The sequence below is a fragment of the Falco punctatus genome (genome assembly GCF_963210335.1).
Source record: "Falco punctatus genome assembly, chromosome: 1".
NCBI lineage: Eukaryota > Metazoa > Chordata > Aves > Falconiformes > Falconidae > Falco > Falco punctatus.
In genome coordinates this window covers 23,648,730-23,661,529 of record NC_137580.1, presented here as the reverse complement: position 1 = coordinate 23,661,529, position 12,800 = coordinate 23,648,730, and the positions used below count along the sequence as shown (strand labels likewise).

Here is a 12,800-nt window from a genome sequence, read left to right as displayed (position 1 = left end):
AGAAAACAGCGCTCGGTGGTAAGCTGAGCAAGGTCTGTGCTACAACATGGAGTTTGCATCAGTTCAGGGTTTGATTTGTGACTCGCTGAGCTTATGCAGCTGCATCTCTTCTGCAGCACAGAAACTCTGCTGGAATCAGTCAAACCCAGTTCTGTTACTAAGCCCAAGCATGAAGCTTTATTGGATTTCCTATCTGGAGAGCAATGGTTTAAGATGGGCTCAGCCCTTCCTTTTGAGGAATCTGAGGAATTTCCATTGCTTCCTGTATATGAGGCCTCTTTTGACCAAGCTATAAGAAGAAAGGAAATGAAAATGTACAGAATTTCTCCATCGGTTACATGCTAGTTCAGAACAGTTTGCTCTGGGTGCCTCCTCCCTCTGATAAACAAAAAAACCCCATGATCCCGAGCTGTTTAGCCAAGGCTGATATATATCTGAAATGAGGAAAACAGCAGGTTCTTCCTTCTGAGACCAGGCATCAAAAGCATGCCTTTCCCCCGGGTCTGGGCCCTGGGAGCTGCAGGGACCGACACTTCAGCCAGTTTACATCAGCCAGGAGCAGGGAGCCTTTTGTAACCCCTGGGGTCAACAGGGCAGAAGACCCCAGCAAACCGTTGGTGCTGTGTAGGCGCTTGTGGGAATGTGAAAAAGGGAGGCTGGCGGTGTTCATGAGCCCCATCGTGCTGGCAGAACCCCCGCTGCTTGTCCAAGCTGCATGAGGTGAGGAGGGAGCACCCATGCCCCTATAGGCATCTGCTCAGTGAAATGGGGACCCTTCTGCTGTCCTGCATCTGTTGTGGGCTGGTTTCTCTGCTGCTCTAGTTAATTTTCTGAAACCACTTTTGAAAAAAGGATATTATTTGCAAGGGCATCATTCAGTGTGTGGGTGTGTGTTGGGGAATCAAGTTACTCTGGTAATCTAGGTTCATATGTTTATATACTTAAAAGGTGAATTCCCTTGTCATCTTTGTCTGTGAGAAGCTGCAGGGATCCCAGCTGGTTTGGACTGTTACTCCTTAGGGCTGTAAGTGGGTTTTTCATATGCAGGCTGGAGTTGCCAGGCCAGTTTCTCAGAGAAATTTCCTTCTGTAGAAGTCGGAGTCATTTCAGTAGAGAATTAAATTGGCTGGCTTTAGGTTAGTGGTACGTTTTTTAAGCTTGAAGCTGGGATTAGCATTGAATCTGGGAGAATTTAACAGCAAGCCCCTGCTGCCCTCACTTCTGCCAGCTTTATTCTGCTAGCCTATCACCTGGCGTTGTGTTTTTGGAAACAAGCTTTGCAATTAATTGTTTGCAATACTGGATATGAATAGCAGCATGCAGAATTTTCCATTTCAGTCCGTAAGGCTCTGCTGCTCCCTAGTATAGTGTGTCACTAATTGCAGATTCAATTTTTGCTCGCTGAGCAGTGAAGGCTAATCTGCCTTCAGGGTTTTCCTAGGCTCTAGCCAGAGCCTTCAGAAGGGTTTATGAATTTAAGTTTCAGTGTCCAAAGTCAGAGGATTAAATTCAAGACTGCGTTTTAGGGTAGCTTTGATTGGAGTCTCCTCATCTCTTATCTGCTGTGCCTGGTTTGGCTCTTGATTTAGTTAAGAATCCAACAATGCCTCTTGCCCTGTTCTCCCATGAAAAGATTTTTGTCATTTTTTAGAATCAGCATTTTTGCTTCAGTATGTGGGAAGCTGGTGTGGTCAGCTGGAATCGTGTGATTCTTCCAGGGCGGCCAGTGCTGTGCAAGAGCAGCTCTGGGCATCCTGTCTGTGGAGTATTTTAGGAGGCAGCTGAAGTGCCCAGCAATTAGCTGTGTTAAACCTAAGTGTTGGGTTGAATCTGTCAGGTTTTGTTTCCCAGTTCAACACCCACAGCCCCTCAAAAAACCCAACAACCTAAACAACAAAAGCAAGCAACAAAAAAGCCACCAAAACCCCACCACGTGCCAGGAAAGGCAAAAGCTTGGCTTTAATGGGATTAAGATGTTCCACTAGCCCAGTGGTTAATGTGTTCCTTAGGTGCATGGATGCAACACATCTGTATGATATCAGTGGAGTTTTTGTTTAAAAAAATGCATTTTCAGAAAAGCATCTTGGGGGAAATAGTTATCATTCCCACACTATCATTATGGCTGGAATATCCAGATCCATTTAAGGAATAAAATGAAGAGGAATTTGGCATCCAGAATTCCTAAGAGGCTCTGAAAATCTCAGAGGTGCATGGACAACGTATTTTTGTGTCCCAAATCTTTGCTGTGGTATCTCAGTGCTGGGGAAATAAAGGAATGACAAGAAGCAGAGGGGGAATAAAGGAATGAAGGAATCCAGTAATGTGGTTATCTGGAGGAGGAGCGCTGCTGCTCATTTGCAAAGGCTTAGCCTCCCTTGACAGCTAAAGGAGAGAAATGTCTCCCAAGGTAGCTTTATCTAAATGAAGCCCCTGATCTGAATCCATTAGCAATGAGTAGTGCAAATTAGGTTTGCTCTGTCAGTGTCATGCTTACAAACTACTTAAAGCTAGATCTTGCACTCTGATATGCCCGTCTGTTCCACAAATCTTGCACTCGCCATGAAGAGGTTCAGGACAAACGGTGCGATAGCCGAGGAGGTGTGACTCAAACAGATCACAAGCCATGTGAGCATCAAGGGATTGCTTATGTAGTGGCTCTTTATTTTCGCGGATGGTCATCCTGCCTGCAAAGTGTTTTACAGGATCCTGAGCAGAGTGCTCGTGTTTTGCCTTGCCAGTTGGTCTCCCATTGCTGCCACCTAGGTTCGGTGGAGGTGATAGTGCCTTTGTTGCAGTCGGGGACCTCTGACAAAGTTTTGTGAGGAGACGAGGCGGTAAGATCACCAAAGGCTGGAAACTCATGACTGTGCTTGAAACGCAGCTCTGACTGTTTTTGCTGTTTTTAACAGCCTCCAAGAGACTTACGAAGCAAAGAGGAACGAATTCCTGGGTGAACTCCAGAAGAAGGAGGATGAAATGAGGCAGATGTTTGTCATGCGAGTGAAGGAGAAGGAAGCAGAGTTGAAGGAAGCGGAGAAAGATGTGAGTATATTGTAACTCGGAGGACTTCCTGTAAGGATTTAGGCTGGGGCTTTTCCAAAAGAGCCCTTAGAAGGTGAGCATCCAGACTCCAACACCAAGCCTGCAAAGGTGCCTGCTGCGCATAAGCAGTCTCGAGAAGCAGATACAAGCTCAGTTCCCGGTCCTGCTGTGGACTTGTGGCGTGGCCCCATCACACAAGTCCTTTGCCACTTTTCTGTGCCTGTAAAATGGAGCAGGAGTATTCCCCGGATTTGGGCAGCTGAAGGAGGACATATGGAAGAAGTGGGAGGTGCCGCAGCGTGACAGTTAACAGAAATGCCAGCCTTGCTGTGCTGTGGCAGTCCTCTGCTCTCTCACCTTTTCGGTCCCACCCAAAGAAGGGAGTATGTGTGCTGCTCAGAGTAACGTTGATTTGCAGTGGATCTTCAGCCGTGGTGCAGCCAGCACTGCCCTCGAGCAGGCACACCTTTCTGGAGGCTGTCAGTAAGTCACTAGGGACTTTTGGGAGAGCAGTAGGTCCTGCTCGGCATGGCTGTGACAGAGCTCTTTGGGAGCTGCCCTGCTGTCATTTGCTCCGTGGGTGTGTAGGTCAGCACCGGTTCCTGTGGGACAGAGAGGATGTAGGTGTCCTGCTAGGGGAGGGAGCTGTTTCTTGGGCCTCACGGAGGGGCGTGTACTTCTGCAGAGGTGCAGAGAAGAGTATTGCCCTGAATGGCCGCGTTTTCTGGCTTAGCACAGGCACGAGAGAGTCTGCTCGGTACACAGCAATGAGGGATGGGAAACATGGGGGTCTGGAAATGTCCAGAGACTTGGCATATTCCCGCAGTGCCTTAAATTCCCACCATCTGTGTGCAAGTGTGTGTTAATTGCAGGGCTTTTCTCACGAAGTCAGACGTGCTTGGGACAGGCCAATGACTTGTTGTTAATGCAGTGAGGCCTCGGTGCCAGCAGAACTGCTTCAGGCGTCGTTACCAGTAATCGGGGTGAAACGTTCTTCTCTTCCCGTCCAATTCTCATTGTCTCTGTCCTGGCAGCTTCACGAAAAGTTTGACCATCTAAAGAGGACTCACCAAGAAGAGAAGAAAAAAGTGGAAGACAAAAAGAAGGAACTTGAGGAAGAGCTGAACAGCTTTCAAAAGAAGAAGGCAGCAGCTCAGCTATTACAGTCACAGGCCCAGCAGGCAGGTTCTCAACAAACCAAGAAAGACAAGGACAAGAAAAAGTAAGCGGATGTCACCCACATCCTTTGTAGGGTTTGTTACAGTTTGGGAGGTTGTTTTTTCTTTCTCGCTGCATGTCTGTATTTGCTTTTTCCCATTACCAGACTGGAAACTGGGCTTTTATCAGCCTGATCAAATAAAATATTTTTTTCTAAAGGGTGGGCCAGGGACATGATCTTAATTTTTCTCTAGAAGAGTACCTTCAAGTTTTATGTCGAAGTCTGACTGGTATGGGAGAGCAATCGGATGGTAGAGGTTTGGCCTGTGATCTGTCCAGCAGCATCTGGAACAGCTCTGGGGTGTTCTGGAGTCAGGTTTATCTGTCTGAGCCAAATTTGTTCAGGGGGTCTCTACCCGTCCTTTCTTTCATGCAACAGTAGTCTCCAGTTCCCATTCCTTAAGGCTATAGTTGTAAGTAGACATAGATTAGAAACCAAACCCACCATGTTATTTTTACATGGGAAATGCTAGTGCCAAAAGTGAATACTTGGAACCTTGCTTTGAAGACATGAAGTTTTGGTTTTGTTTTTTTAAATAACAAACTACTATGGTACCGTAATTGCAGGTCAGTGGCTTTTGTGGTTGTATCGAGTTGACTTAATAAGCTAAGAAACCCATACCTTTTAGTGAAGATAATGGCACTGTTTTCTACTATTTTATATTTGTATGGTAGGAGTGTAATCCTATACCCTCCAGTACTCTGAGCAACTTAGTGGGCACCAAGCCTATCTGTGGGCAGAGCCTGTCCCACGGTTGATATTTGGAGGTGAGGTTTTCCGATGTGCTCAGTTTGGACCTAACTCTGCTTCCATTGAAACTGGAGGAACGTTGCCATTGACTTGGGCTCAGTTAGGTCACTGCAGAGCTCCGCTGAAAACCTTGAGCTCTAAATTGATCCAAATTGACGTAATCTCCTTCTGGCAGCCTGTGCTCAGAGATGGCTGGGTTTAGCTTGCTGTTAGTGCAAGAGACCCCTGTATATGACATGATACTGGCTACTTCACTGGGCTTGAAAAACCAGAACACACGGTCCACGTAGATGGGATATATACAGTGAAGCCAGCTAGACCTTGCAGAGGTGAAGCAGACTGTGCCTGGCTTGTTTGGATAGTGCAGCGAGTCAGGTTACTGTAACACAGGCTGCTCTGAGGCCTCCTGTCCTAATTCTGGTTTTTCCGTACCTAGCAAGGGGATACTTGTGCGAGTCCCTTCTGGGTCACCTGTGATAATGGCACTAGTTGATAACTGCAATCGGGAAAGCTGTATAGATGGTGATGCAGCAGATCTCACTGGAAAACGCTTCTTTAACCCACACACAAAAATGACGGTTCCACGCTTCTCTTAATAGCTGGTAGTGAAGGGGTGCATTCCTTAGCAGACCCTGGCAGAGTAACCTACTCGATTAACACTAAGCTGTCACTGTTGAAAGAACCAAAATGCCAGTAGGAATGTGGTATAGACACTTTCTCTCCCTTGCTAACCTGTGAACTGAAGTCAGGTCTGAGCTGTCTTGCAGCGTGAGCCCACGAGATTCTGTTGTATTGCATATATACTAGTATATTTTTATACTTTGGGAAATTAGGCTGACACTCGCTGCATGTCCCCTGTCCCTACTGCTGGTTTGGTGCTTGTCGTTTGTTGCTTCTGCCCCTGGCTTCCCTGGGGAAGGTGGGGAGGGCCTAGGGCTACTTCCTCAGCTGATGTCAATTGATGTAGCTCCTATGGAGCCTTGCTGCTTTGTGCTGAGAACCTGGCCTTCGGCACCCGCTGAAATACATCGAGTGCTTGCGTGCTGCATGCTCTGCGTGGGTAGAAAATCATTACAGGCGGATCAGTGTCATGCTGAACTTAGAAACAGCGTGTTGGCAGCTAACGTCCAAGCATGCTGAAATACCGTTCTGCAACGACACCTGTAAACAGGATAGGCTGAAACACTGGTGTTCTCTCATGTGAGAGGGCAGATGTGGTGACCTATTTCCTAAAAAGAATGGAAAATTTTGAGGACTCTTTATCTTATTTCTTAAACAGAGTTGGTAGCTTAATATTTGTAAGAACTCTGCAGTCAGTTTTTTCACCTCTTCGATACGAGACCAGTGCAGTATATTAATATTTGTAAGAACTCTGCAGTCAGTTTTTTCACCTCTTCGATACGAGACCAGTGCAGTATATTAATATTTGTAAGAACTCTGCAGTCAGTTTTTTCACCTCTTCGATACGAGACCAGTGCAGTATATTAATATTTGTAAGAACTCTGCAGTCAGTTTTTTCACCTCTTCGATACGAGACCAGTGCAGTATATTAATATTTGTAAGAACTCTGCAGTCAGTTTTTTCACCTCTTCGTTACGAGACCAGTGCAGCATGTAATAGTCCGGGGCGTTTTGTAACTTCTGGTCATCAGTGTTAGCTACTATTTGCTTCTGTGAAGTTGGCTGGCACATGCACAGTGTTGTGGGTGTGATCCATGGATGTTTCTAGCCACTGTGACAAACACAGTTTCTGCTTTGCTGATGCATTCACAGAAATCCAGTCATGAGGAACATGCACGTGTTTTAGTGTGTCCTTTCAGTGTCGTTCCACACCAGGTGCCGTAACTCCTTTGATTGTTCTTTAGTGTCTGAATTACTAACAGAGGCTTTAAAGGGAAATGCTGATGCTTCTGCCTTGTAGCATACCTTGTTTTTTCTAAAGGCTTTAAGTTTCTCCTTGCACTCTACTGAACAACTGCAGTTTGTATAGGTAAGGCTTTCCACCTTTCTCTGTGCTGACATGGACTGTGGTGGTTCTTGTGCGGTTGCCAGAGGAAATCCTTGCCATGCACGATCATTGTAGCCTCCCCAGAAAGTAATTCACGGGAATGCTTTTTTTTTCTCGAGGTGGGATTAGATTTCTCCAACTTGGACAGCAGACTTTCCACTGTGCTGTACAAGCCAGAGGGAAGGTTCAGGGTGAAATCTGCTGCTGGCCTACCTCCATGAGGGAGAATGTGGCCTGCTTGATTTCCAGACTATTCCTGTAGGAACAGCTTGGGGGTTTAATACCTTTTTTAAAAATTAGTAATCCATTTCTCAGATTCCTGTAGCTGAGGTAAAGTTGTTGCAGCTCAGGCCTGATGACAGAAGTGTGCTGTTTGCAGGAGAGCACATCGATGTACCTCGGGCAGTTGTGTGACTGTAGAATAGACACGTACTGAAGTGCTTCCCTGAACATGGGACTGGGCATACTTACCAAGGCCCTGCTGAAATTTTGGGATGGGACTGTGCTTTAAACCTGAACAATCTGGAGATGGTTCCTGGCAATGGACTTGGCAAAACCAAATAGGAGCAGCAAATAGCCTTCTGGTGCTTGCCTGTTGTTTGGTAGATGGCCACATGCATGCCTCAACATGTGCTGTTGTGTTACGTGCTCATCCTCAACCCCCCCAGGAGCTGGGACCATCTGTTTGGGCTCTGTTTCTGTTTATTTCAAGCTACTTCTGAAAATTAGATTAAAAACTTTTTTCCAGTTTCCTTTCTACACAATAATTTCCAGCCCGATGTGACTGGTCTGGCCGTCAACGAGTCATGCTTAGCCCCAAAGCAGTCCCCAAGATGTGACACTCAGCTATAACCTGAGCTGCGACACGTGTCAGGGCCTGGCCCAACGCCCTGTAAAAAGAGGGGTTTGTTGGTGTCTGAAGGACCTGACTTGGTGTCTGAATGCTGATGTGCCAAAGTGCTGGGAGACATCATGGTGCCCAGTCCTGAGACACCCGCGTTTGGGTGAGGCTACACACAGAGCCTTCCGTGAGAGCACCCTGTAACGTGACCCAAACAGGACACCTGCAACTGTACCCCCCGGCCATGCACGTTCTGAAAAAATGAAGCTTAAAGACACCAGCCGCTGTGTGGTTACCACCTGTAACCTTGACTAACTGATGTGTTTGGTGGTTCAGGTAGTCCTGCCCCTTGGTTTTTCTTTTTGCTTTTGCTTGTCATAGGCTGGAGTAGAGCCCAGCCTCAGGGTTTAATTTCTTTATAGTTCCATAATCCATCTGCATGCCCACCCACTAGAGCGGGTTGCTGGTGTTGGCTCTCCCGGCTTTCTTTGATTTTGATTTTTTTTTTTTCCATTTTGAGTTCAATTATTGCTAACTTTTTTGTTTTTTTGTTCTTTTTTTTAACTTGCAGTGCAAGCTTCACATAAAGCCTGTCAAGCCAAGGATGTTCCTGCATTCACCTGCTTTTGCAGTAATGTGTCTCTGCCATCTGTTTTCTTTCTTTTATCTTTTTTCTTTTTTTTTTTCTTCATTTTTTAACATGAATAACTATTAACTCATCTAATAACATAGTGGGAACAAGAAGGAAGAAGGATTGGGTACAGGACTGTATGCAACTGGATGTTCAGGTGTGGGTGGAGGGGCAAAGTAACAATACCATATATTCTTCTTGTCAAAACCAGCAGCAGCAAATCATTCTTGGCCCCAAATTGGAACTGAGAGTCAGGGCTGGACATCAGCAGCTCAGGTGATCATCACTGGCTGGGTCAGGTCCTCAGTGTTGCTGGCATACCCGGCTCTCGGAGGGCTGGCTGCAGCAGCCCTGGGCTGAAGGGGGTCCCTGGCTCTGCAGAAACCAGCCGCAGGGAATTACTGGGTCATAGCCCTGTCCCTGGTGTGGCTAAACCCTGGAGTTTAGTCCGACCCTATTCCTTCAATAGCTAATGTGTCACAGCAATTACGAGTCCCGCTGTTGGGGGAGAGGGGGGGGGTATGTGTGTGTAGATAACCAAAGTTTAACTGACCTTGCATGCCATTACATTTGCATGATATTTTTTTTATTAGTTCCTGTTTTTGTTGTCTGACTTGATCATAGTAGTTGGCTTGGATTTATTGTCATGTGCTGGCATATTTTCACAGCCACCCTTCCAGTTCAGTGTAGTAGCTACCTGCTGAATGCTGCGGTGGGAACCGAGCGGCGCTGCAGGTGCCTGGGAGGACCGTACCTTATTACTGCTTTCCATGGGTTACTTGCCTGACCGTAACCTTTGAAACCTCACTTCAAATAGTACCTGGTTTCCAATGCGTGTGATCTTAGGAAGACTTAGCAGTCCTTGTGGAATCAGACGCCTGGGTAAGGGGGAAGGCATAGCCTTCAGCATCCTCTTAGAGCCTTCAGGAGGGACACGGTTTAGTGATGGCAGTGCTGGGTTAACGGTTGGACTTGGTGATCTTAAAGGTCTTTTCCAACCTAAATGATTCTATGATTCTAGAAGGATTCCTGCATGCACTTAAATACAGACTTGCAAAGCTGTGGGATCCAGAATTTCGTGTCACGGGAGAGAAGGTGCCTAGACGTACATTCCCTACGCTCCCCACCAGCCCTCCTGCGCCAGGGACAACGTCCCATTCAGATGTCCCTTGAATGTGCAAAGGGGACTTACCATCAGCTAGGCCTCGCTGCATGGCCAGCACGGGTGAATATTGGTCTGTTTAATGTGTATTTTCTATGCTATTGCTTTTCGGACAGGCTCTTTCCCTTCCTTCCCAAAAAGTGGCGAGCCATGCTTACTCTATGACTTCTGGATTTCTTTCTCTTCTGCTGATGTACAGCCAGCATTTCCACTGCTCCTAGCTAGGTAGTCTCCTGTTTCTTTCCTTAAAGCACTCTTAAATAACTCTTTCCACTTAAGTCTTGCACACTGCAGTTCTTTGCTTGTTTCTGGGATGGAGTTTCTTGCCTCTCTGGGAGGGGAAAAAAAAAAAGGCAGAATTACCACCTTTTTTGAAGTGCTGGACTGTGAAATGTGTTTGGAGGTTGGCCTTTGTGTTGTCTTGCTTTTTAACCTTCACTGCTTAAACATGGCTTTGGGAAGAGGACATCTAAATACAGTGTCTTAGACAGACAGCAAGAATTGATTGAAGATGAATAAGCTGGAAATGGAACAGTTGAGACTTTTCCTTTTTCTCTTCTGTTTTTTTTTTTTTTCATGTGTTTGTTTTTTGGGTGTGGTTTTTTTACCTGGTCTTATTAATCATGATGCATTTTTTGTCAAGTTCAATAGGTTTGCTAGGGAGTTGTTTGGAAAAATGAAACTATGGTTCTGTGTCTTCTGGCAAATCAAGCTTTAAAATCTTGAGTTATCAAGGAATAAGTTTGGATTTTGTCAGGTTTTTTTACAATGACATCATATGCACATCACTGAATACTTGTGTTGGTATGCTGTGCTTCAGCTGTCTCTGTGCATGTCCTCTTTTTAATTACCGACATTTTGTGCCAAGTAGAAAACTAATTTTAACGTTTATTTGTCCTGCTTCATTTAACAGCCCTTCAAGGGACGTTTGGCAGGGGAAATCAGCTTTGTCTAGCTATACATATTTTTTATTATTATTTTTTTAACAGAAAGCTGTGGCCAAGTGTGTTAATGTCTTTTTGGTTGAGTTTCTTTCTCCAGCCAAAAGCAAGCTGTTTTGGAGAAACTGGGAATAAACTGTGAACTTGCAGAAGTTAAAGGTACTGGTTTGGGTTTTTTGCCAAGGAGATGTTAATGACTTTTTTTTTTTTCCCCTTAAACTCCTGGGCCATGTTTAGCTTGTTACTGCTGCACTTCTTTCTTTACTTACACCTTTTTTCACAGTAGCACCTGATTCTGCATGAAGCAAATCATACACTCACATCTAGTTGGATGTGCTTTTACCTTTGCATGTAAGTACAGGAGTAAAAGATTCACCCTTTCTGCTTCACTACTGATATGAAACCAGGTGTGTTTTTTCTGGGGGGGTGTCTTTAAGTCCGCTTCCTTACAAGTGGCATGGTTAAAACTACTTTAAAACTTTCTGCAATAATCTGCTTTTGCCAAGATGTTGGAAAGAAGCCGTAGGGAACATGCCTTCCAGCTTCTGTTGGATGCCTAAAGCAACGCTGCGCAGCTTCTCTGCGTGCTTGAAGCTACCAAGCCAGCTGGTGGAACCGTGGGAGGCAGTTGCATGGGCAGAAGCCTGGCTTGAGAGGCACTGCAGCCTTTAATGTGCATTAGGCAGTGATGGTAACTAGCTGATAATGCCGAATGTTCCTGACAAGGTGGATTTCAAACCTTAGGATAATAAAAAGGACCAGGAAAGCACACTAAAATGTGTGTTTCTGGGATGATGGTGTTCCCAGGGCATGGAGTGAACCCTCAGAATGGGAAAACACGCAAAATCCAGGTCGCTGAGAGGGGCCGCGATAGCTCTGTAGAGGTGGGCACGCGTGTGTCTGGCAGTCAGCCAAAAAGGCAGAGGTGAACAAGGGTTTGCTCCCCTAAAACCTCACTGGGGTTGCACTGTTCCTGTCCAGGAGGGCAGTAAGTAGGAAGGTGCCCTTTGAGCTCACAGGTGTTCCATGCACCATCACCTTGCATCTCCTGCAGTGTGTGATGCTGCCAGGGAGGGGGGGGAACAGTGACGGACACCCACCCTCTGGGCTCCCCGCCAGCCTGAAAACTGCAGCTGGTGTCACCCCCTCTGTGTGCTTTTGACAGCTTGACATCCTGTCGAGGAGATTTGGATTTCTGTGTCTCCCAGCGTGTCTTTATTTAACATGACCAGTGTTTCTCCAGGTAGCTCTCATTCAGCTTCTCCTAAAATGTCCAAGTGAAAATGGAAATGTCTTTTTGTTTGTGATCATATCAGATAATGTCCATTTGAATCCAGTTACCGTTTGCCCTTCTAAGGTGTTAGAAGAGCCGCATTTTTGTCTCTTCTCCAAGGACCCTGGTTGCATTTGCAGTGTATAATATCCATGATGCTCTCATCAGCCTGTATCAGCATGGAACTATACAAATATGAAGGGGTTTTTTTAATTAACAGAAAATAAAGCTGTGAACAGCGGTAGAAATATTGTATTTGTATACATTTTTAATATCCCGATTGCCTTAAACTATAGATGTAGAACTTTATTACCTTGCTATTTGAAAATAACCTGTGTTTGTAACTAAATAATTGTTTAACCTACATACAGTGTTAATGCAAATTATATGTATGCATCTGTTAGATATTGTCACTTTATTTGATGTTAAAATATTTCAGTTTTTGAACTACAAATTGAATAATAACCTTGTAGCTAAACTCAGTCGTTTCTTGTATATGCTTTAGGTTATATACGCAAATAGTGCCAACACTTGAAGTGGGGAGAGGAAATATATTTTTACCCAAATGCCTTGGTCTTTGCGTGGCCTTTGTGACTTTGTTTTGCTGTTGCCATTTTGTAACTGTGTGAAAGGAGAGGCCGAGGCAGCGCGAAGTTTCCCAGCAGCTGGGTTGTGTTTTGGAGATGCCTCTGTAGGTTTGTGCCAGTGTTTGTCAGTCGCTTTTTGTGGCGGTTTGTTCTCCAAATCAGCTGGTGTCTTGGAGAGGTCCAGGCCTCCCCGGTATAGTTGGGTTGTGGCGCATTCCTTCCTTCATGGCTTACTTCCTTTAAAATGTTGTTCCTCCTTTTTTTTTTTTTTCCCTCTCTCTCTCTTCTCTCTCCCACTTTTTCATTTCAATTCTGAATCTCTGTTTCTTTTCTTTTCTGTTTTTCTC

General features: G+C 45.5%; 1 protein-coding gene across 3 annotated transcripts in view; it reads left to right on the top strand.

The window, feature by feature from the left end:
• The window catches only part of SEPTIN11 (septin 11), a 68,940-nt gene that overhangs the window by 47,361 nt on the left and 8,779 nt on the right, over window positions 1-12,800 (top strand). For 2 of the 3 annotated variants that reach the window (XM_080408922.1, XM_080408921.1), the window contains exons 8-9: window positions 2,910-3,042; window positions 4,077-4,264. In XM_080408922.1, coding sequence (XP_080265048.1) covers window positions 2,910-3,042; window positions 4,077-4,264 — 321 coding nt within the window. Of the gene's footprint in view, window positions 1-2,909; window positions 3,043-4,076; window positions 4,265-8,430; window positions 12,433-12,800 lie in introns of those variants that run through there. The other variant, XM_080408920.1, reaches the window with a different exon arrangement.